The sequence below is a fragment of the Labrus mixtus genome, chromosome 5 (genome assembly GCF_963584025.1).
Source record: "Labrus mixtus chromosome 5, fLabMix1.1, whole genome shotgun sequence".
Lineage (NCBI taxonomy): Eukaryota > Metazoa > Chordata > Actinopteri > Labriformes > Labridae > Labrus > Labrus mixtus.
The window spans coordinates 12,674,989-12,696,732 of NC_083616.1; the positions used below are offsets into that span (position 1 = coordinate 12,674,989).

Here is a 21,744-nt window from a genome sequence, read left to right on the forward strand (position 1 = left end):
ATTCATAGACTCTGCCTGGTGGACTAAGAAGGCCCTAATGACTAATTTAAAAGTAGCGTCTACACATCTGGTTATACAAAGCTGCAAGTAAAAATGAAAAGGAGAAACGTTTCTTCAGTGCTTACAACGTGCTGAGGGCCAGATTTGAATATTTTTAAGATGGTACACCAACCTAAATACCTTCAGGCAGCCTGTAGGATGAGTCAGTGCTGAGCATGTTTTAGTAACACATACAGAGAAACTGTTCCAGGATGAGACACAAATACACAAGTGAACTCAAATGTCACATCTGATGATCCAAACTATTTCTTTATAATCACAACTAATGACAAGGCAGAGGTGTTTTACTAATCATACAAGATAAGATGTATGTGTGTAGATGTATGTAAGCATATTATAGTGAAAGAGAAGGTGCCCTTAATATGTACAAGATAATTATTTGTCTTTGAAGTTACACTTCTTTTTATGTTGTCTTTGGAGGTGGTCTCTTCCTTTATCACTATCTTATCTCTCTCTCGCCCTTACTCAAGAATGCAAACACAAACACACAAATACTGTCAACTTAGTTTATTTTTCTTTTCTTTTTTCCTGTTGTAACTTACTTTCCGGCATATTATAATCGTTTGTCATTCTGTGACAATCTGAGTTCTCAGTTGTTTTCATGTTGTGTAAAACTAAATATCAAAGTGAAGCAGTAACCAGTCAAAAAATGGCAATTAAGATGCATTTTGAATCCTGCTTTTTATTTTTAGTACGGCTCTGATTGGACACATACATAGCACACACTCACACAAACACACACAGCATAAACCTTTATGACACCTTCTGTGAGGAGTGTTTCGACATGAGGTGCTGGGATGTCAGAAGGTATAAATGTCAGCTGAGCATTCACACAGAGAAAGGACAGTGTACACACAGTCTGAAGAGTCATTTGGTTACATTAGAGGCATAGCGAATTGTAAAAGCAATGTCATAGAGTCCCCTCACATTGTATCATAATGACTAGTGCAGTAGGAACAACATTCCGGCATGCTATCAAACTTGTATACCCATCTTCTTAAATTGACAGGTATATATTAAAGAGCTGGATGTGGAATATGAAACATGTGTTTTCTGCTGAAAGAAACATTTCATTATGGAAAGACGGTCTTACATGGGGATAGATGACTTTCTTTAGCGGTTTATCACCAGGCTCAGCTGGTTGGCTGGCCCAGCCAAAATGCTGGTGATACAAAAACGGAGAATAGCACCCTCGCAGTGACTCACAGTAAGTCGCACAATGTTGGCAAGCCTACAAATTTAAAAGCCAAACAGTTTTGCATGGCATGGACATTGCTTTGCACTGAGCATCCTCTCCCTCCCTCCCTCCCTCCCTCCCTCCCTCTCTCTCTTTCTCTTTCTCTCTCTCTCTCCTCCTCTTCACTCCATTTCTTGCCAACACACTTGTACCTTTACAGTAGGCATGACTAATGTGCTTAAACATATAATGAATAACACCTACAGGTAGACAACACTAAGCCTTCTGAAAAGACCAAAACGGATTTCTAAACAAACAAACAAACACGATGCTCATATTGAAGTCAATTATTTTTAACCACAGTAGCACTGTGACTCTGGGATGGCAATCTGCTGGTTGGTCAATCGGTCCCCTAACAGATAATACTGGTACCATGGTGATTTTTGTGATCAACCAGCGACACCAGCAGGTCTTCATAATTACTTTATCTCGCAATATACATCAACATTTATGGGTCTGATAGGTTCAAAGTTGTTGGTCCCCAATGGAGGATTTCGAAAGACTTCGGGGATCTTCAGATGTTTCTGTTGTGCCACTATGCTTAAATGTATGGTTTTAAAGTGAAATATCTTAATAAATGTGAAATGTAAGAATGCCAAACTTCGTCTTTATGGTTGCATGTACCGATAAAGGGAGAAGTGTAGAGCTAAAAGGAAGGAAGGAAATCAAAGTGGTGTTCTGGCTCATTTATGGCAATTGCAACTACAAAAAACAGCATCTGTAGAAACATTGCACTAGTAGGGGACTATGAGGATTTCACACTCTATTAAATGTTCACTGTAACGAGACATTTGGTGTAAACTTACTGTTAAAAACAAAAGTCATATGTCTCCCTGTGTGATTGTGTATGAAATCAAATCTATAGTTCTTGCTCGAGGGACAAAAATTGCTGTCTGTTCGAATATTATGCAAGTGTTTAAATGTGAAATGATTTAATGGTGCATGATGTTCCCTTCGTAACAAAGATGATGCAGGTTTTAAAAGGTCTTAGAAAATAGGTGAGTTAAAAATAAAGCTGTTTATAAGTCTGGCTGCTGCACTCACGGCTCATCATACCTCGCTCCCCTCTCCTGCTTCTCACAAGGTATATGAAATATTCATATCAAATTCTCACACGTGTGCGCACATACACACAAACACTCTCTGCACATCAAAAACATGATGTGGTTCACACGCAACAATAAAAAAAATGATGAAATTGCAGAATAGAAACATTCGATCTGATTTTTTCAATATGAAATATCCGGATATTTATCAAGGTCCTGTTTTCTGCAGAGACCCTCAACTTCAGATTATTCTGTTAAACCTTAATACTGTAGCATGCAGCCTTGCATCTTAAGTGCAGTCCACACTCTCCGGGGTGCAAAACATAAAGATGTCTGATTTAAATGTAGGGATGTGAGAGGGGGATAGTCTGCTTGTCAAGAGATGGCTTACACTCTGAAACCATAAGATACACATGCAGAACACTCTGGACCCAATCTGTGCCGCACTGATTTAAACTCAAGCGCCTTTACTTCTGAAGATTCCTGCAGATCCCATGATTACAGCAGAAGCTGCTGCAGACTCATGAATCACTCAACCTGAGATAAAACAGATAAATGCAGCCTACGTTAGCTGACAGGGAGTGAGAGGGACAGAGGTAGAGAGAGGGAGATGGTGATGAGGATCAGGATGTGGTGTTGAAGGATAAGATGGCTGCCGTGGATAATGAAAGTGAAACGTTACACAGGTTCAAAGCAGACCTGTATATTTGAAGATTTACCAGAAGGGAAGGGAAGCTTAAAACCACTCAATTGAATCAGGAAGCAGATGGATTTAGCATGCCTTCCATAACTTAATTGAGAAGGTAATTGAATCAGCATACTAGCTGCAGGGAAAGTGAATAGAATAGAGAAAAGAAAGAGCCCTATTGGACAGGATTAAAATGAGGCTCAGACGATAATGCCTTAATGAAATGAACATCAGGCATCTTTCTGAATTTGAAGTGGATTCTTTTTGAGATCCTTCTTCAAATCTTGGATAATATTTTCAAGATGATTGAATTTGGAAAAGCTACTGGCAACATTTTTTTAACCAACATGCACTGCAGTATTTATTTCTATTCAAATCAGAATATTTTTGGAGATTTATTTGAATATGAAGGAGTCTCTAACTGGGGCAGCCAGAAGTTTGATATTTAGTATCAGACAGGTCCCAACTGACATACTTCTCCATAGAAGTCTGATAATGGCCCCCAACCACTCCTCCTGATATGATCTTCAACTTGCCAAATGTTATAATCATGCACACACTGCACACAGATAAATGGTGCAAATTTGATCTTGCCTCTCTGAAACTGGCCCGGTACATCTGCCAAAGCAAGAGCTTGCTGAGCAATTTGCAGTCATGGTTACATCTGTTGTTCTGGCTTACAAGATTCCTATCAGTGGGCAGTGCTAGAACTCAGAAATAGTCAACACATTTTGAAAAAAGCCACAGAAACCATGCTGTTATTCAGCCACTACATTTGGCACTGATGTATATCTAATAATGTTTATGGGAATTCAATGGAACCTGTTTTTTCTTTGGTATGGCTGTCACGTAAAATCCTAGGAAGACTGAATCAAGGGGCTATTTTCATGCACATAAGTGTAGTTGCAGCCAGACAGATTAAAAGGCATCCTGAAGCCTGAGTTCATACATTTCCTTTTTTTTCCTGCATCACAGCTGTGCCTAAATGGTTGTGTGCGTCTCTCTGATTGCAACAGAAACACCTGGAGAAGATGTCGCTCTGACATGGTTTCTTTCATCAGTTCAGCAACAAAACTTGCCCGCCAGTGATGTTCCTATTGATGAAGTTTTGTGTGGAAAGTGGTGAGATAATAATGCTACAAAGCAGAACAGGGTCTAAAATAAAGGGTGTGATTAGAACTTTGTACTGTCCAAAACTGCTGAGAAAAGGGCCTTTATGTAGTTTTGACTATCATTATATCAAAACAGCAATAAAAATGCTTGATTTGGGATCAGACCCTCTACATTCTGCCACAACATTCATGATAGCAAGTATAGCATTTTCCATTGGGGGGGGGGGGGGGGGGGGGGGCATCAAGCTTGAAGGACGCAGAATACGAAACACCCTTGAAAGTTTTTTGTAAATGCTTACAGTCCATTTTCCCATGCAAGTCACTTCAACAAAGTGCCAGTCTCTTGTTCTTGAAATAAAGACGTGATCAGTGCTATTCCAGATGATCAAAATCCCTCTTAAATCCTTTCATGCTACAATGCCTTTACTCTCTCTGAGGCAGCTTCTCTGTGTGCAGAAAGGACATGCTTCATCTTTGCTGCATAAACACTCAAGAAGCGCTGAGAGTTTCAATGGGACAAATTAAAGCCATTCTCTTGTGGATGGATGAAAGAAACACCCAACTAATTCTATTGATTAAAAGAAATGGAGTTTGTTGTCAGCAGTGCTGTATCTGGGGTAGCGATTTGATTAGGAAGCTCTGCGATGCAAAATTGGTGTAATGATAATACCCGGTTTGATTACAACAAATGCACACTCACGGGCACTGAGCGGGAATCAATCTTGCATTATGTCTACTTATTGTTCCTTCTTGCTTCTACTCCACATGAAACAATAGTGTGTTAAGTGGCAACATGCACTGATGCTTTGGAACAATAAGCAAAGAGCTCCAGTTTACATGTGAAGTATTTTAAGAAATGCAGTTGTAATTCTCTGGGAGTTTTGAATTGAAATATAAAACAAAAGACTTTGAAATGCTAACAGTGTAATGAGTACTTTAAGACAAGTATAACAAACTGCAGAAATAAAAGCATTTGTGACAATAAAAAGGCAGCTGATTGTCACAAATGAAGCTTGGGATAAGTTCAAGCAGGAAGACTGGTTATACTCTCTCACACATTTATTCAATTTATTAATTCAACTTAGCCACTTCCTCTCAACCATCTCCTCCCTGCTATGGGGATCAGCTGATTTGGGGCATTTACTCTTTAAGTATTAATCCAACCCGACTCTGCCACAACCTCTCTCAATCAATCATCCTGCCGCAGTCAAATTTTAAAACTGTTCTCTCTCTTCCACAGTCAGTTTGTCTCATCACATCCTGCATTCTTTAATCACCACCAACACCAGTGTCTAGACTCCATAGGGGGGTATCCTATCCTGCTGCCGGCCTCATTACCCCTCCGAGTACATGAAGTCGTCATGATGGAGTCTAATCCCCAAAGACCTTGCACATTTATTTCCTAAATTGTTGAATAAATAATTGTTCATTCTTAATTAAGTCTCTCATGATTTAAATAATACAAGATACACCTTACCATGGTTTTGGAATACTAATATGTGTCCCTAGTCCGTCTACAAACCCCCCAATTATGAGAAAAGTCCATCCCTCTCTGTCTTTAGCCTGCTCCACTTTTCAGAAAATGTGTGCTCAAACAGGCCGTTTTGAGATTTTCCCTTCATGACATCACAAAGGGAAGTAACCCACTCTACTGAGGTGGGTGAAACTCCCACAGCTTGGTGCCACCCAAGTCCTTTCAGAGAGGGGTGCGGTCAGACACAGCTCTTTGTATTTAAAGCTACAGACACAGAAACAGCTGAGCAGGGCTGAAATAGAGTGGTTTATAGGCATGATCAAATACAGGATCAGAGTTGACTTTTGACAAGAAACTTCACAGACATGTGGTCGGGAGCTCTGAGACCTCTTTAAACTGTGACCTTTAATGAACTGTTAATTGGCTAATCTATACAGTATACTACAATACCCAAACCAGTAAATTATTTTTTTATGGTCTGTGTGGGTGAAAGTAATACAAGTTGAATGGCTACAAGCTCTAACATAGAAATGTAACATTAGTTTGGTCATATTTACAGCTATCTGCCTTTTAAATCTAAGAAACAGAAGGCACAGTAAAAGCTTCACTTTATCATGGAATTTCTTAACCCTCCTGTTAACCCTCCTTCATGATTACAGTAAATTTGAGGTAAATTGATTGAATTATGGGTTTTTTATTGAATTTACTAACGTCTGTTGTCCTCTGGGGTCAAAATGACCCCGCAGTATAAAGTGGTGCATTGGCGCAAATGATCACACCACACTGCTTTCCAAAACATCTTTGAACTTGGATGTTTGATGTTTGGGGTCAAGCAATAGTTATGACAACAACAACAACAACAACAAAAAAAAAAACAACTCAGTTTCCTGCACTAGTGAAGTCTTGACTGCATTAGTTTACGAGTACAGAGTTGAAAGATTTAATAGTAAACTAGTAGACAGCAAAGATTCTTCATGTTAACTAGTAAGGTGCAAAATATCTACTAGTTAACTAGTGAGGCTCGGTATGGCTAGCCCTTTAACATTAAATGAGTCTGGCTTACAAGTGGCAATTTAGTTTTCACTATTGGAAATTACATTTCAACATGTCAAAATGTCATTTTGGTCAACATATCAATAATATAATATCAACTAGTAAGACTTGCATTTTAGATATCTAGAATTCATTTGTGATATCTGTAATGTAAGAACAATTGTAGATATCATAAATGAACTTTGTCACTCAAAAGAATTGAATTTTTGATATCAAGAATGAACATTATTAGTGAGAATTGAGTTGAAAATGACATTGTGGATATGTCGGCTTGGAATTCTAACATGTCAAAAAGCAATTATTGTTATTCCACAATGTTAAAAGGGCTTGCCATAGGCTCGGAAATGTTTACTAGTTAACTAGTAGTAACTAAAATGTCAACTAGTCACACTAGGGGGAGCAGTTTTCACCTTACTTACAGTTTACTAGTAAAGGAATAAGTGCTTCGATGTCCACTAGTTAAAATAGTAGGTGTCTTTTTGGCCTCTGCAGCAGCTCCCCCTCACCCAGCTGCCCCTCCTGGCCCATCACCCAAAAAAACAGGTGCAAATTCTGCCCTAGCCAGAGTGATCTCAAAACATCGGAAATGTGCCAAAAATGCAGTGCATATACAGATTTACAGACCATGCAGGCATGTAAATGAGGTCTTATTGGCCTTAAATCTCAAATGGAATAAAAAAAATGGTGCTAATGTGTTTGAATGAAGTTGTTACTAAAGGTGTAACACAGAATTGGGTAAAGAATCCACTTTATATTCTTTAAATTACAGTCAAACCGGACAGGGTCAATTTGACCCCAGAGGGCAGCAGGTGTGATTATTTGCTGCCATTCACAAAATTCAAATGATTCAAACACAGCATCTTCACTAAACTTATACTTAGACATAGACATATAACACTCTGTGATAAGTCAAAGAGTCAAAATGATATAAATTCTTTTTCATTTTTTTTTCACTCAAAAACATAAATGTATACTTTTATGTAAAAGAGATCTATTTGCCCTAAAATAAAAAATAAAAAAAGGAAAAATGTGTGGTAATGGGTTGGACTGAAGTCAGACTAAAGGTATAATACAGAATTGATTGAATTAATTTATGTTATATGCCTCAAATTATCAATTTGCTCTCTAAAAAGCAATTCCCTTGACTTTAACTGTTTCTACATTTCTTTCTCCAGTGCCACTCAGTACTATACTACGATCTTCAAAACATCTCTTTCTGCAGAATGTACTTCTTTTTCTGCTTAGCTAGTTATGCTGCAGTATTCAGGTCTGCAAGGGTTTGAATCTGATTGTTGCAGTACAAAGCAACAAATCTGCTTACTCAGTCGAGCAAAATTGACAGATTAAGGTTTGCCCTGAGTAACTTTTAATGAGATTAATGAGACAGAAAAGGCTCCGTCACTCACAGGACAAGGAGAAGGTGACTCAGTGCAGCTGGCCAGTACAAGATTGATCATCCCAGATCAAGTGTTGGGTGGCATCCATCTGAAGTGCTGCTTGTTCTCTGCCCAGCTGGCAATGTCCTGCGGTATAACTACTGCAGCAATCTTTGGTGTTAGAAGACTTTGGATCCAAGACGTCCTTTGTTCATAGAAATTCGACCATGTATTAAACATATTCAGCTATCTTAGATTAAATTAAGCCAGAGTCTGTTAGTAAAAAGCTACAAGTGCTTATGTGAATATCAAGAGTATGAAAACTATCAGCCCCCCTCTCCATGACCCTGTCGACCAACCTTTGTGGTGTTCATTAAGTATGCAAGTCTTTTATTCAAAAAGGTTTTTTTTTTACACTGAACAGTTCCAAAAATAGTGTCCATGGAGAAACTTATTGAAATCACTTGAGTTTGTGAATCCCTCCTTTCCCCCTGATAACACTAGGCTTATTTTCAGTATTACGTACAAATCTTTCTATAATACACTGATTACAAAGTTAAAATACAACAACTACCAGGATCCATCATCATGCATGTTATCTCCTTTTTAAGACTAAGCTTGTGCATAGTGTTCATTCATAAGTGGATACATTAAGAAAAGCTTTTGTTTTAAGTTGATAGCATCTAGGATTGCTTACCATTTTGCTGTGATCAAATACTCCACATCCACAACATATTTTACAACATAGTTACTCATTGCAGGTGGATGACTCGTTTTCCTGCAGGTTCTTTCGAGACCATACCTCATACTTGACAAGGTCCCTCAGTGGGTAAAAATCCGTATTTTCTCAAATCCAACAAAGTGTGAATTTGGTGTCTCAACCACCTCCTTGTACTTGTACTGAAGGATGTTTAGCAATGACAGCAAACAAATGGTCACAACCCAGTTCTATCAAACAGCTGAGCTGTTTTCTGAGGACTGCCAGCTTTTACACATTTTGTGGAAGCATGACTTATCATTCTTACACCCATTCATAATATTCATCTGGACTCCTGGGGCTAATCCAGTGTGTCTGTTGAACTCAAACTAAGTTTCATCATCAAAAATACTGAGCATCAATCCACCATGACCATCACGGTAATCATTCAGAATGAGTGTATCTCCACTTTGCCAATAATCAGACGCTCCATTCATTTGCACGCCTCTCCAGATGTCACTAGGGGTAATAAATTCTTATATTGATAATCAAGAAGTGTATCCAGGCGAGTTAGAGTTGTACCACCATCAGCGCAGGCTTCATACAGCTCTGACTGTGATGGTTGGGGCGCGCACCCCATGTATTGAGGTCGTCTCAAGCGGGCGGCCCGGGTTCGCATCCCGCCTGTGGCCTCCTTCCCGCATGTCGCTCCCCACTCTCTCTCCCTGGTTTCCGACTCTATCCACTGTCCTATCTCTCCATTAAAGGCACAAAAAGCCCCAAAATAAATCTTAAAAAAAAAAAGAATTAGCCAACGCTGATAAAGCAGCAGGAGCAATTTGGGGTTAAGTGTCTTGCCCAACGAAACATTAGATATGTGGCTGCAGGGGGTGGCGTCTCTCAACCGCCTGGTCGAGAGAAAACAGACTCTGCCACTGAGCCACAGCTGCCACTTTAGCAGGAGATTGGTTATTAAAATTCCTATGATGTTTACAGGAACAAAATGTCGTTCTTTTTAATTTTTTGACAATTTGGTCAGGTACGCTAACGTCTTGTCGGCACAAAAATATGTCACGTTACAGCTTGCACTACATTACACATGCGAAGGTGTTCACAAGTATGTCACAATGACTCCATGCTCAATTTCATGTTAGCACCCGCATATCATCTGCGTACGGGCCAAATGGTGTTCCCAAAGTTTACACACAAGTCTGAGTTCACTCTGCATCATCAGAGGAGGGGTGATTATCAGGGTGCCACAGACACACAGCACACATATTTATCACTTAAAGGAGATAATTGGGTGTGAAACCTTGGAGACCGGAAAAAACAAATGAAGCCCCGGTATGGAATAAATTTCATAGCTTGTTCTGTAACCTTTGAGTCCCAATTAAAATGGAAAAGGTGCAAATGAAGTGATACATTTTGCACTATGAACGCCTTTACAAGGTATGTGTAGATAACATATTAGATTAAAAACAGAGCCATACTTCACCCTTATGTACTATACAGCTATTTATCATAAGGGTTATACTGAATGCAATTTACAGAATTTGGATTTTTTTAATTGGACATATTACTTTCCTTTGTCTGTGTTTTTGTTGTTTATACAGTTTCTTCCCACTCTTCTGGTTGTTGCTAAATATTTAATGCAGTTCCTACCGTCATACTGAAGATATAGAGCAGTGAACTTCTAGAGAAATATTTAAAAAAAGTAAAGTGGGCTACACTTTTGTGGTATATATCTGAAAATGTAAAAACCTTTTGACTGTCTCTTTGGTGAACCCCAAGTGCCACTATAACAGGCTATTTCTTAGGAAAACAGTATGCATATGGTTGTATGCAGCACTTTATTTGCTTGTTTGGATGCTGTGTGAAATTCTCTAAACGAAATACACAACAGGAAGTGAGTCTGCAAAGTTTTAAAGATGGACACAGGAAACAGTGAATCTCTCTCTACATCTCTTGTAGAATTGTTTAATCTGCTTTGCCAGGGTATGTGTACAATTTGAAGGGGGTGGGGGTGGGGGGGGTGGGGGGGGGGTGGGGGTGTGAAAATACTTTTGAAAACATTGTCAACATGCCGATGTTTAGTTAATTCAAATATCTTTACATGTCAAAGGATTACTAGTCTGACAATATTGACTGGCTCAGGGAAGACAGAAAGTCCTATTTTACATCCAGGCTCTTATTATTGGAGAAATGTTTACTTCATATTAACAACAATCTTTGAGGTGAGAAGTGCATTTGTAGAGGAATAGACTTCAAATACTGAATGAATGATAAAAGTATTCAAATGTTGTTTTCTGTCCTCACATTGATACTGTTACAGTGTCAAGAGGCTTTCATTCCCTGCACAATTCTTCTCTCAATAGTGAACATTGTCTAATGCCCATAGTGAAACATGCTGCTGGATATCATTCATTAAATCAGAGCTTTGCCAAATAAGCTCAGATCACTGTGACTTTACAAAGTGTTGAATGATGTATCAGTGTCTCATCAGTGGTACGAATGTGAACGTCAAAGCAGAGCAAAGAGAAAGGGTGAAAAAAACATACTATTATGTGATGAATCCAGGTGTTTTTAAATGTAACACTTTGCTCTCAACTTTTTACTTATTACCACCTTCTGTTTGGTGATATCCACAATGACATGTGTCAACATCCTGACTCAGGAAAGTGAGTCCTTGCTAAGTAGCTTGTTGACTGCAAAACATACACAAAAACCTCCACACACAACCTTGTTTATTTCTTTGTCTGGGGAGTGTCTGCCATAATCCACCACAAAACTCTTCACACTCCTGGAACAGCACTTGCCATAACATTTGAAAACCCTGCGTTGCATTGACACACACTCCGTGAAAGTAAAAAGTAGATACGGCCTCTCTGGCAATTTCTCTTTGCTACGTGGACATGTTAATGTGCATAAACAAGTAATCAGCTACTGCCAGCTGGAACACTTGGCAGCGCAGTCTGACAGCTTCAGCTCTCTCTTGGAAACATCTTGAAAGTATCTGGTTTGTCTTGCTGTGTAATTTTATCTTCAGCCTGGTCAGAATAACTTTGGCTTAGCCCCAGGCTCCTAACACATCTAGATTTGTTGAAGCTTATATGCAGGTGACACTTAAACTTATCAGTCCATTTTTTGCAAACTAATTAAAAAGGGGAATCGATTATTTCAGTAAAAAACTCAAATAAGTATTTGTTTCCAATATTTTTTGCAGCGGAAAATAGTTTGTGTTTGCTGTCTAGGTTCCAATCTAATCACTCCTCACAGTTTTAAATTACATGCAGAAATTTCAGGAGTGATGGGATGATATCTTAAACCCCCCTCTCGGAGCCTACAGGTGGCTGTTAGCGAGAGTGCAGTACTGGTGCATTTCAGAGCTGGGAATGAAAGAGCAGAGGAGGAGAGGGGAAATCTTGCAGCTTAAATAGACTGCTAATTGGAAGAAGGTGTTGTCAGGTGATTGTGGATAATGACGCATGTCAAATGTGAAATCAGTTTGGTTCGAGTTGACTGCCTGAACTAGCCCGCAGGCGTTGCCTCGTTTGTTTTTTTTTTACTTTAAGAAAACACAATTTCTTAGAGAACTACAAAGAACACCAAATAATACACATACTGCTACTACATCAAACACAAGAATGCAGTGTGGCATTAGAAAAAAATGATATATTGTTTAATGTAATGCATCAAGAAATCCAGTCTGACATTTAGTGTCTGTGCAGACTTTCCACTGCACACCAGAGCAGTCGTCATGATTAATAGGAATACTTAATTTGTCATTAAGGCTGATTAATTCTATTAATCTTTAAGCTTTAAAGTCATTCAGTGATGTCACTGAGAATCAATTATTTGCCATGGTTACTAGTAAAGGAAGACACTGACTGTGGGAGTTAAAAAAAATGCACACAATATAGTATCTAAAGATAGGTCAGTGCATACAGCAATATCAGTATAAATGTGAAACAGCACTCCACAGTATATAACTCTTACTGTCTACATCTCAAGAGGCAGATATAGTATATATTCCTGTGTGCACAGAAATGCTCCTTGGCAGTGGAAGCCATTGATTTTCTTACTCCGGCCGTACAGCATCTCCCCTTTCCTGCCAGCACTGCATGTAATATGAGACCACAAGTATTCCTTTACCCACTGCAATCAATTTTGCTAAAGCCGAGCTCCCCGGCCTGGACAGGGCCAGCCTAAGTACCCTGTCTCCTCCGACACACAGCCCTGCATATACCCTCACGTTCTGCAGAAAGCTTTCAGCCTAATAAAAAACATATCTGACTCCAAACCTGACCAATCTAATAACGACCACACAGTGTGACTACAGAGCGCTAACTGTGTCACCGCTCAGGAGGTGGTGTGTGTGGAGCGAGTGCAGCAGAAAGGCCAAGAAATCAAAGAAATCCCTCTGATGTTCAATTCCCTGAGAAGATGTTCCCAAACGCAATTTCTTCAATGTTATCAGTTTTATAGCTTGCGGTGAGACGTGGTTTCTCGCTATAAAAGCAAAGAGCATTTAAAAGCTTTTATCTTTAAAGAACAAAAACAATAATCTATTACAGGAGGCCATATGTGAGGGCATACTGGGCATGATTGAGCCTGATTGATATGTATTTTAAACTCCTTGGGCCTCACTCAATCTCATTTATTGTTCGACGGGGTGTTCACTTAGAGACATGCCTTGTTCCCTGTAGTAGACATTTTCAGCTATACTTTGTTTTAAACAAATAGATTAGCTGTTTTGAAATAGAAATTCTGAACTGCAGCCACATATAACAGATAAACTCTTCCCAAAAAAAGGCAGCGTGGGCGTTAAAGTAAAAGTGACTGACTAATACTGACGCTTTCGGTGAATAGAGAGCTAGCTAATAGAGGTAGTATGTCAAGATCTAATTTCCTTTACAATTTACAGTGTAAACATCAATGAAGCCTTACCCTGTGAAATGTAATTGAATCCATTGGCATGCATTGCCGAACACATCATCAATTACTATGCCAGGGAGGTGAGAGCTTATCCTTCAGCAGAGCGAAAAGCAGCTATCTGCAAGAACCTGACGGTCTGTTGTTCATTTTCCTGCTAATAAAATGATTTAATCTCTACAGTAGCGACAACAGATAAGAGATCCAGCTCTGATAGCATCCTTACCTGTAGCCACTGTGACTGGTCACTGTGTCCAGCTGTCCAGGCGTTGACCTTGCCCTGTTTGTCCAAACGGGCCTTGCCAGGCTCCCAGGTGAACATGTCCATGTTGAGAGTCCTGAAGATGCTGGAGGCTGTGACCTGGTAGTCCTGGACATGGCCTGACTTCATTCCAAGTGGTTCGGAGCAGCCTGGCAACAACAAAAACAACAGATTTTTGGGTAACCTTTGTGACCTTACACTCCCTCTTCCCCCCCACATAATACTTGAATTATCGCCCTGTGGTTGTTCTCCCCCAGCCAATCTAATTAGGCTGAGAGACACGCTCGCAGATACCATCCATGTCCTTGTTAAAATATAAACAGTGAAGACTTTGAAGAAATCTAATAAAGGGTATTAAGGTGTCTTTTTGGGGGAATGAATGGAGATTAATTTTATTCTAGAGCACTAAATCCTACAGATACATGAGGTCTTCATTTAAAGACTGTTTAACAGAGTAGTACAAGAAGCCCTGAAGGTCAAACACAACTTTTAGACAACTTCCCAACATTTCTCAAATACAACAGCATTTCACCAACTACAGCAACATCTCATTAATACCACAACATTATTTCACAAACAAAACAACATGTTGGTGTATTATGTGACATATCCTTGTGTTTTTAAAAAATATATATATTGTCGTGTTTTTTTTTTTTATTTTGACGTCTTCCGTTACATGTTCTTGTAGTTTTCCCAAATGTTTTTTGTGATTCACCTTCAGGGCCACTGTGGTTGAACAGAGAACTGGCAGAGTTATTGTAATCTCAAAAATGTGAATGATATGAGGTCACAGTGATACGCTGGGCGTTTGTGTGAAATTCTTATGAATGCCCACAAGGCAATGCAAAAGATATTGTGTTCAAGAGCTCGGTTCTGACTGCAGGGAGGCATAAAACAAATCCATTTGTCAACGTTGTTGTCACATTAACAAATGCAGAAAGAAATAACTGCACAGGAGGCATACCAAAGTATTTTTATGTTTTATGTTCACAGTCAGAAAAGTCTCTGCTCACTCACCTGTTAGCTCGCATCCAAGCAGCTCCATGCGTAGGGTACAGTGCCTCCTGCAGACTTGTGGGTAAATGCGCACGTACTGCGCTTCAATAGGAGGGGTGAAGGAGTTGGCTGATGGAGCGCTGTTATCGACGTTTCCTCTGAAAATCTGTTGCAGGGGATGAAATAACAGCAGATGGGGGGCGGAGAGGATGGTGAAACATCAGTTATGCTGTAATGTAGCAGTCTATCTGCCGCTGTCTCTAGTGTCTACTATACACTCAACAAATTGCTGTCATTCAAGGTCAATGAGCTAGAATTACAGGGAAAAATAGATAATTTCTCGCACCATTTGAGGCCATAATTTATAAGAACAGTGGTGTGTTTTAAATTAGTGCTCCAATTACACCAATATACCTTCTGGAGTGGTTTATCCAAATGACCTGAGATAGTCTGACAGAGACCTTCTGGTCTGAGTGACTGATTTACTGCGTGTGTGAGCGCAACGGAGGCAGAGAAAGCAAGGCTATATAGAGCAGTGTGTTTTCATGCGAAACAGAAAATGGAAGCTGTCACAGGATGGCTACAGGTCAATGTGGGAAAAAATCCCCAACTTATACTAGACAAGGATCAGGGCATGTAGCTACTTCACACACACTTCCTTAGCTTTTCTTACAGTTGCAACCTCTGATGAAAGAAAGAAAAATGGGACAGCACACCAGACTGATAACAGGAAATATCCAAGTCCTGACTCATTGTTCCATGTTATAAATTTGAGGACACGACTGGAGGTTGGGGTCATTCGTAGCACTGCCAAACGGAGGACAGCGGCGGTTTGCTGTCAAGAATGATAGAACGCTGTGTGGCCTATTTGGTGGCTGTTCATCCCCAAATAGTATAAAATTCAATCTAGAAGTCATAAAAGTGGAGGGGGGTAAAGGGGCAGCAAGATGGGCCCGGTGTGTGCAAGCTAATTAAAAAGCCATCTCATCATGTCCTCCACCCTGCCCTTGACTCGGTCTCTAGTCGCTGTGTGTGCACGTGTTTGAGTGTGGCCGTGTGTGTGTGTGTGTCTTTGGATGTATTAGGGGGGAAAGAGTAGAGAGATGACAATGTGTGTGCCCATGTGTGTGACTCACCATGTCCTCATCTTTGCCCTTGACTTTGTATGTTCTCCAGGTCTTCCCATCATCACTGTAGGCTACTTTGTAAGACTTCACGTACTCCGGGCTGCCGATACGCTTTGCACCCTGGGTAATTAGTCCTGTGACCCTCATTCTCCTCTGAAGGTTTATCTGTTGAGTCAAAAAAGACACAAAATCAGTAAATTTCCATTTCAGTGTGTGGGTCTGTGTCTGTGTGTGCGAGTCCAAATCATGGGAATCATTGCACTGCCATGTATCTTTTCTGTCAGGGCCATCCATCTTATTCACAAAGTCCGTGATCAGATGGAACAGGAACATTAAATCAATCCTCACACTGCAGATCCACTCTGCCAGCCCTGTGCTGAATGTCAATACGGTGCCAATGTAAAGCTACTTGAAGAGCAAAGAGGAAAAGGGGATTTCTTAAAAACAGGAAAGAGATGAACGTTTCCATAGATCCTGTGCCAAGCGCACACAGTGGGATCGTTATTATCTGAGCACGATGGATGTGTTACGCACCAGTTTAAGGTTTGATTTGACATGTTTGTCACTGGCAGGGCACTTTGATATAGAGGCTTCCAATAAAGCTGCACCTTTTTCACATATTTCCTCTCACAAATAGGCATCAGCATGAGTGGCAGGGTTGGGATTTCGACACCATCGGGTGGGTTTTGATATGTGTCTTGTGCATCATTTCACATCATTCTCATTCTTATTTTTTTACCTCCCTTTTCTCTTCTCCTGCTTCAAATGTGTATCTGTATTGATTTAATTTATTTTTTTTATGAATCTTTTTGTTAACTCCATTTCAGTTGTTTTGTATAAAGATTATTATAATTGTATTTGTGTATGTTACATCATTTAGAAATAATGGAATTAATGTATCCTTAAAAGAGCACAAACTTTAAATTTTACATGAAAGCATTTGTTTCAGTGTACTGGTGGCGCATTGGTTAGTGTGCGCGCCCCATGTTTGGAGGCTGTAGTCCTCCAAGCGGGCAGCCCAGGCTCCTTTCCCTGTTCTCTCTCTCCCTGATTTCTGACTCTATCCACTGTCCTATCTCTACAATAAAGGCCCAAAAAACCAAAAAAAAAACCAAAAAGCATGTTTCTTTACTTTATGTCCTTAAACTAAGTGACTATTATATTCTATATACTCTGAAGACAATGCTTAAAATGCGAATCACCAAAGGCTGCTGAATGATGGCTCCTAAATGATTATTACCCGTTCCATCAGTTCTCTCAGATCTGGTTTGATTGACAGGCCTCCGCCTATTCTGTAAGTGTTGGCTGTTCCTTCTTGTCTCTTCACACAAAAGGACCTATGAGAGATCCCATGTGATCCGCATTCGTCTTTTTCACAAGTCTTGGGTCTTTACACAGTGGGTCTCATTGCGGGTTGACAAACAAACTCCCTCATACTCACTTTGTAAGTCTAGAGAACTTGTTGTTTTCTTTACAGCTGATGATGAGAGCTGAGCTCACAGCGACAACATGAAGAAGCCTTTTGGTTTATAACAAGCGAATCTTGGTCGGGTTACTCCCACACTTTGGCCACACAGACACATGCACATACACACTGACATTTTTTACAGTGAATATTCATAATGACAAAAAAGTAGGGCAGGATAACACAAGGCTATTTGAGCTATTTTAATAGTGTAACACTCTTGTTATAGTCGGTGACAAAACAGATGAAGTAAATAAACGGTGATGACGATTATTCATTCATCATTTTGGCACTAAAGCTGCTTCATTTCCAGGAAAAAAAAAAGAGACTTTAGCTCGTCTGGCTCTCCCGCTGACTAAATATTAAAGACACAGCTGTCTAGTGCTGTATAGCTACAGAACAGAAGGGAAGCAATAATACAGTATTGAGCGAGTATTATGCAAAGGACCATTTACTTTGAATGGCTAAAGCCTAAAGAAGAGATAAGAAAACAGAATTGCACTAGTGTGCCTCAAGGTTGCATTTAATCTTAAAAGATGTTGCATTCAGACAAAAAAAATCCATAACTTTGCAGACAAACAAGACCACAGCTCAACATATGTTCGTAAAGTTGGTTACTATTTAAGAACATGAACCACTTTAAAGCTGATCCTCGAGGAATCCAAGTTTAACTTCACTGACTTTGTGAGCACATGCAGGAGCGTATATCAGGTTGCTTGAGCTCATTTTCCGCTGCAGAAATGTTAGCATTACTATGAAATAAGGCAATTTACAAGTAATATATTTTAGAGGAGAAGCTCAAACAGGAATTCTGAGCCCACAAAGTTACGCTCTCCTTTTCTGTTAATGAAAATCTCTAAGCTGTGTCTCCTGAGGACATTAGAGATTATTCAATTGACTATTACAGCGCCAGACAGAGAAAAAAAAAACTCTGTTTATGTACACTAACCTTGTCCGAAGTGACAAGAACTAATGGAGTAATGTAACCTAAAGCAGGGAGGATTACCTTTTATAATTTCCATTTGTAGAAGCAAGACTCATTTACACTTATTTCAAACATACTTAAATCAACTTATCAAGCCTCTTACAGCCTCACAGCAGTAATGACCCACTCCTTCTCCTTCACAGCTTCTCTGCTCAGTTTTTTCTTCATAAAGAGAGATGCTTCTCACACTAATTAGAGGCTGTCACTAAAAGGCCACTGTGGGGGGTAATTGGGGCGATCCTTCACATTTTTAATGAGCACTCAGAACGTATGTCTTTCACCTGAGTACTTATAATGATGCATTTATGTGTTTGAATGAGCAGCGTTTGTCTCAGGAGTTTGAAAAAGATGCAACACTGTGAGAGGCAAATGCAAATACTTTCAATTTGTCCTCTTACAACTTTTGTAACTATTGCTATTGTTGTTTTGTTACAATAAACAGCTTCATGATGTTTAAGTCAAATCCACTGATTTACCTGGATTCAGACAATTGCCAAAATCTGCATGGCCGGTCTAACACTACATTGTGTATGTTGCATCTTTATAACAAAACATATAAACCATAAGTTTCATAAACTGAAAATAAGCAAGATAAAACATAAAAAAAGAGTTGCATGCCCGTAGCATCAAGCATGTGCTGTTTCAGTTTAGTCGAGAGACTTTGCAAAAGTGAGCTAGAAAAAAAACCAACAACCTCGAAGACAAAGTTTAGGTTGAACTGTTACCCTCTCACCATTTCACCCTCTCCTCTTTTTTTTCCTGGAACACACAGTTTCCTGTGTATGAAGTGTTCTGGGTAAAATGCACGAGAGAAGATGTAGAAGAAAAACCTTTTACATCAAATACTTTTCATTCTGCGACTTCTTTTTTTTTTTTTCCAAAGACAATAGCACTTGTGTGCATGGTGTGATATAACCAGTTTTCTCTCTGAACAGTATTCACTACTTTGAGAAATAGTTCAGCGTGTTAGCATCCAAAACTTCCTGGAACTGATTTTGTCCTGTAGCTGGAATTAAGCCTCTTCTTTTAGAAAACACCATAACGAGCCCCCTTGATATGTTAAGAGCTTTTACTCTTTGTGATTTTCTAAGAAATGACGAACACATTTAGATCGCTGTCCTACTGAAAATCATATGACTGATTTTCCATATAGGCCTGTTTGGATCACAGATATGGATATACTGATAGAATAAAAATCATACTTTTTACCTTGCTTATTGCATGTATGTTTTTATTAAGATTTAGACCTCAATTCAAATAAATCAATGACAGATGCTGAATTTCTGCCTCATGACTAGAAAGGAAAAGCATCAAATTTCATATTGCATGACACTTATTGTCACCTATATCCATAATCAAAAATGACTTAATTTGTATTTCCAGCTAAATTGCCAGTTGTCATTTTGTCCCTGTTATGAGTGCTTAGCTGTTTTTTTCTTTAATCCTACAGCATAACTATTTTCTGAAATTTGTGTGATGAATGACAGGCTGATTAATTAAGAAGAGTACCAATCGTACTATTAATCTTGAAATAATGCTTTTAAAAGGCTGCTGTAAGGAAATGCTTCACAATGAAGAACATCAATTACTTTTTTTAATTCCAATTCACCCTATAGAGATCATTTAACAAAGCTTTATTTAACAATATTCAAAAACACAACGCTACAGCTTTTGGGTGAACATGGATCAGACAACATAGTGGATAGCTTCCAGTTTTTATAATACGTGGACCACCAAGACCTGACATATACACCCAAGTTAGGGGCATATCAAGTAAAATAATAATAAATTTAAAAAAACAGCTGTTTTGATGCAAATTTTAAGTAAATTGGGAATTGAGGGTGTATTGGTACATTTGGGCTGACCTGTGTCCTTGAAACTGGCTAAGAGGCCTGTGGCACGGTGTAAAAAATTAATGTAAGCATGAACACACAAAGAGCCACATTAAAACAGCTTTATATTTCATCCTGTTTATTTAATAATACAACCATAGGTACATTCTCCAGTTTTTTCCCCTTGCTTTTAAATTTTGTTTCATGTGTCATGTTATTAAATCCTTTTTTGATATTTGAACCTTTAAGTCTTATACTACAACTAACGCAGTGGATCCCAAACCTTCTCTGCTGGGCCGCCCTTTGGCAGATGACAATATTGTCAAGCCAGGAGAGGATAAACATACCCATTCGACCTCTAGGAAGCTGAGATGGGGAATTGTGGTTGATCTTATGGACACTGAAAATGCATGGAACAAAGTGTGTCTTCAGTCTGTTCTTAAAAATGCCTAAAGAGGGGAACATTAAACTAAGAGGTAGAATATTCCAGATCTTCAGGGCGGCTACAGGAAATGCTCGATTGCCCTGCAGCAATAGCAACTGCAAAAAAACCTCATTTATATTTCATCCTGTTTATTTAATAATACAACCATAGGTACATTCTCCAGTTTTTTCCCCTTGCTTTTAAATTTTGTTTCATGTGTCATGTTATTAAATCCTTTTTTGATATTTGAACCTTTAAGTCTTATACTACAACTAACGCAGTGGATCCCAAACCTTCTCTGCTGGGCCGCCCTTTGGCAGATGACAATATTGTCAAGCCAGGAGAGGATAAACATACCCATTCGACCTCTAGGAAGCTGAGATGGGGAATTGTGGTTGATCTTATGGACACTGAAAATGCATGGAACAAAGTGTGTCTTCAGTCTGTTCTTAAAAATGCCTAAAGAGGGGAACATTAAACTAAGAGGTAGAATATTCCAGATCTTCAGGGCGGCTACAGGAAATGCTCGATTGCCCTGCAGCAATAGCAACTGCAAAAAAACCTCACACAGGTAGGATTCATTGTTGGCCTTTACCTGAAATGCCACTCACAAAATTTGTCATGCTTTCCTGGCAGAACAAAATGGTCTGCATTGTTTTTACTTAGACTTGCTGCGTCCCCCCATCATAACCTCGGGACCCCCTAAAGGCCACATGTCCCACTTTGGGAATCACAGAACTAACCGCAGACTAAGAAAACAACTTGAGACACTATGAGCTCACTTCAAGATTGGCCACTAATAAGATCAGGGAATAAAATAGACTGTCATCAAGACTGTGTAACAACCTCTCTGTAGTTAGTAATATGCAACCATGTTCTCATTGTGTTTGATTCTGGGGGCATAGCAAATGTTGAAAGTATTTGAAGGAAAAGCCTGGATATAAACGCATCACTCATATATTGTATGTAGGAAAAGAA

The 21,744-nt window shown here is 39.3% G+C and overlaps 1 protein-coding gene across 1 annotated transcript in view; it reads right to left on the bottom strand.

Moving 5' to 3' along the window:
* Positions 1 to 21,744, bottom strand: part of LOC132974096 (EGF-like repeat and discoidin I-like domain-containing protein 3) — a 108,724-nt gene that overhangs the window by 19,017 nt on the left and 67,963 nt on the right. The window contains exons 6-8 of the mRNA XM_061037903.1: positions 16,070 to 16,225; positions 14,955 to 15,099; positions 13,902 to 14,086 (exon numbers count right to left, since the gene is read on the bottom strand). Of these exons, the coding sequence (XP_060893886.1) occupies positions 13,902 to 14,086; positions 14,955 to 15,099; positions 16,070 to 16,225 (486 nt within the window). The remainder of the gene's footprint in view (positions 1 to 13,901; positions 14,087 to 14,954; positions 15,100 to 16,069; positions 16,226 to 21,744) is intronic.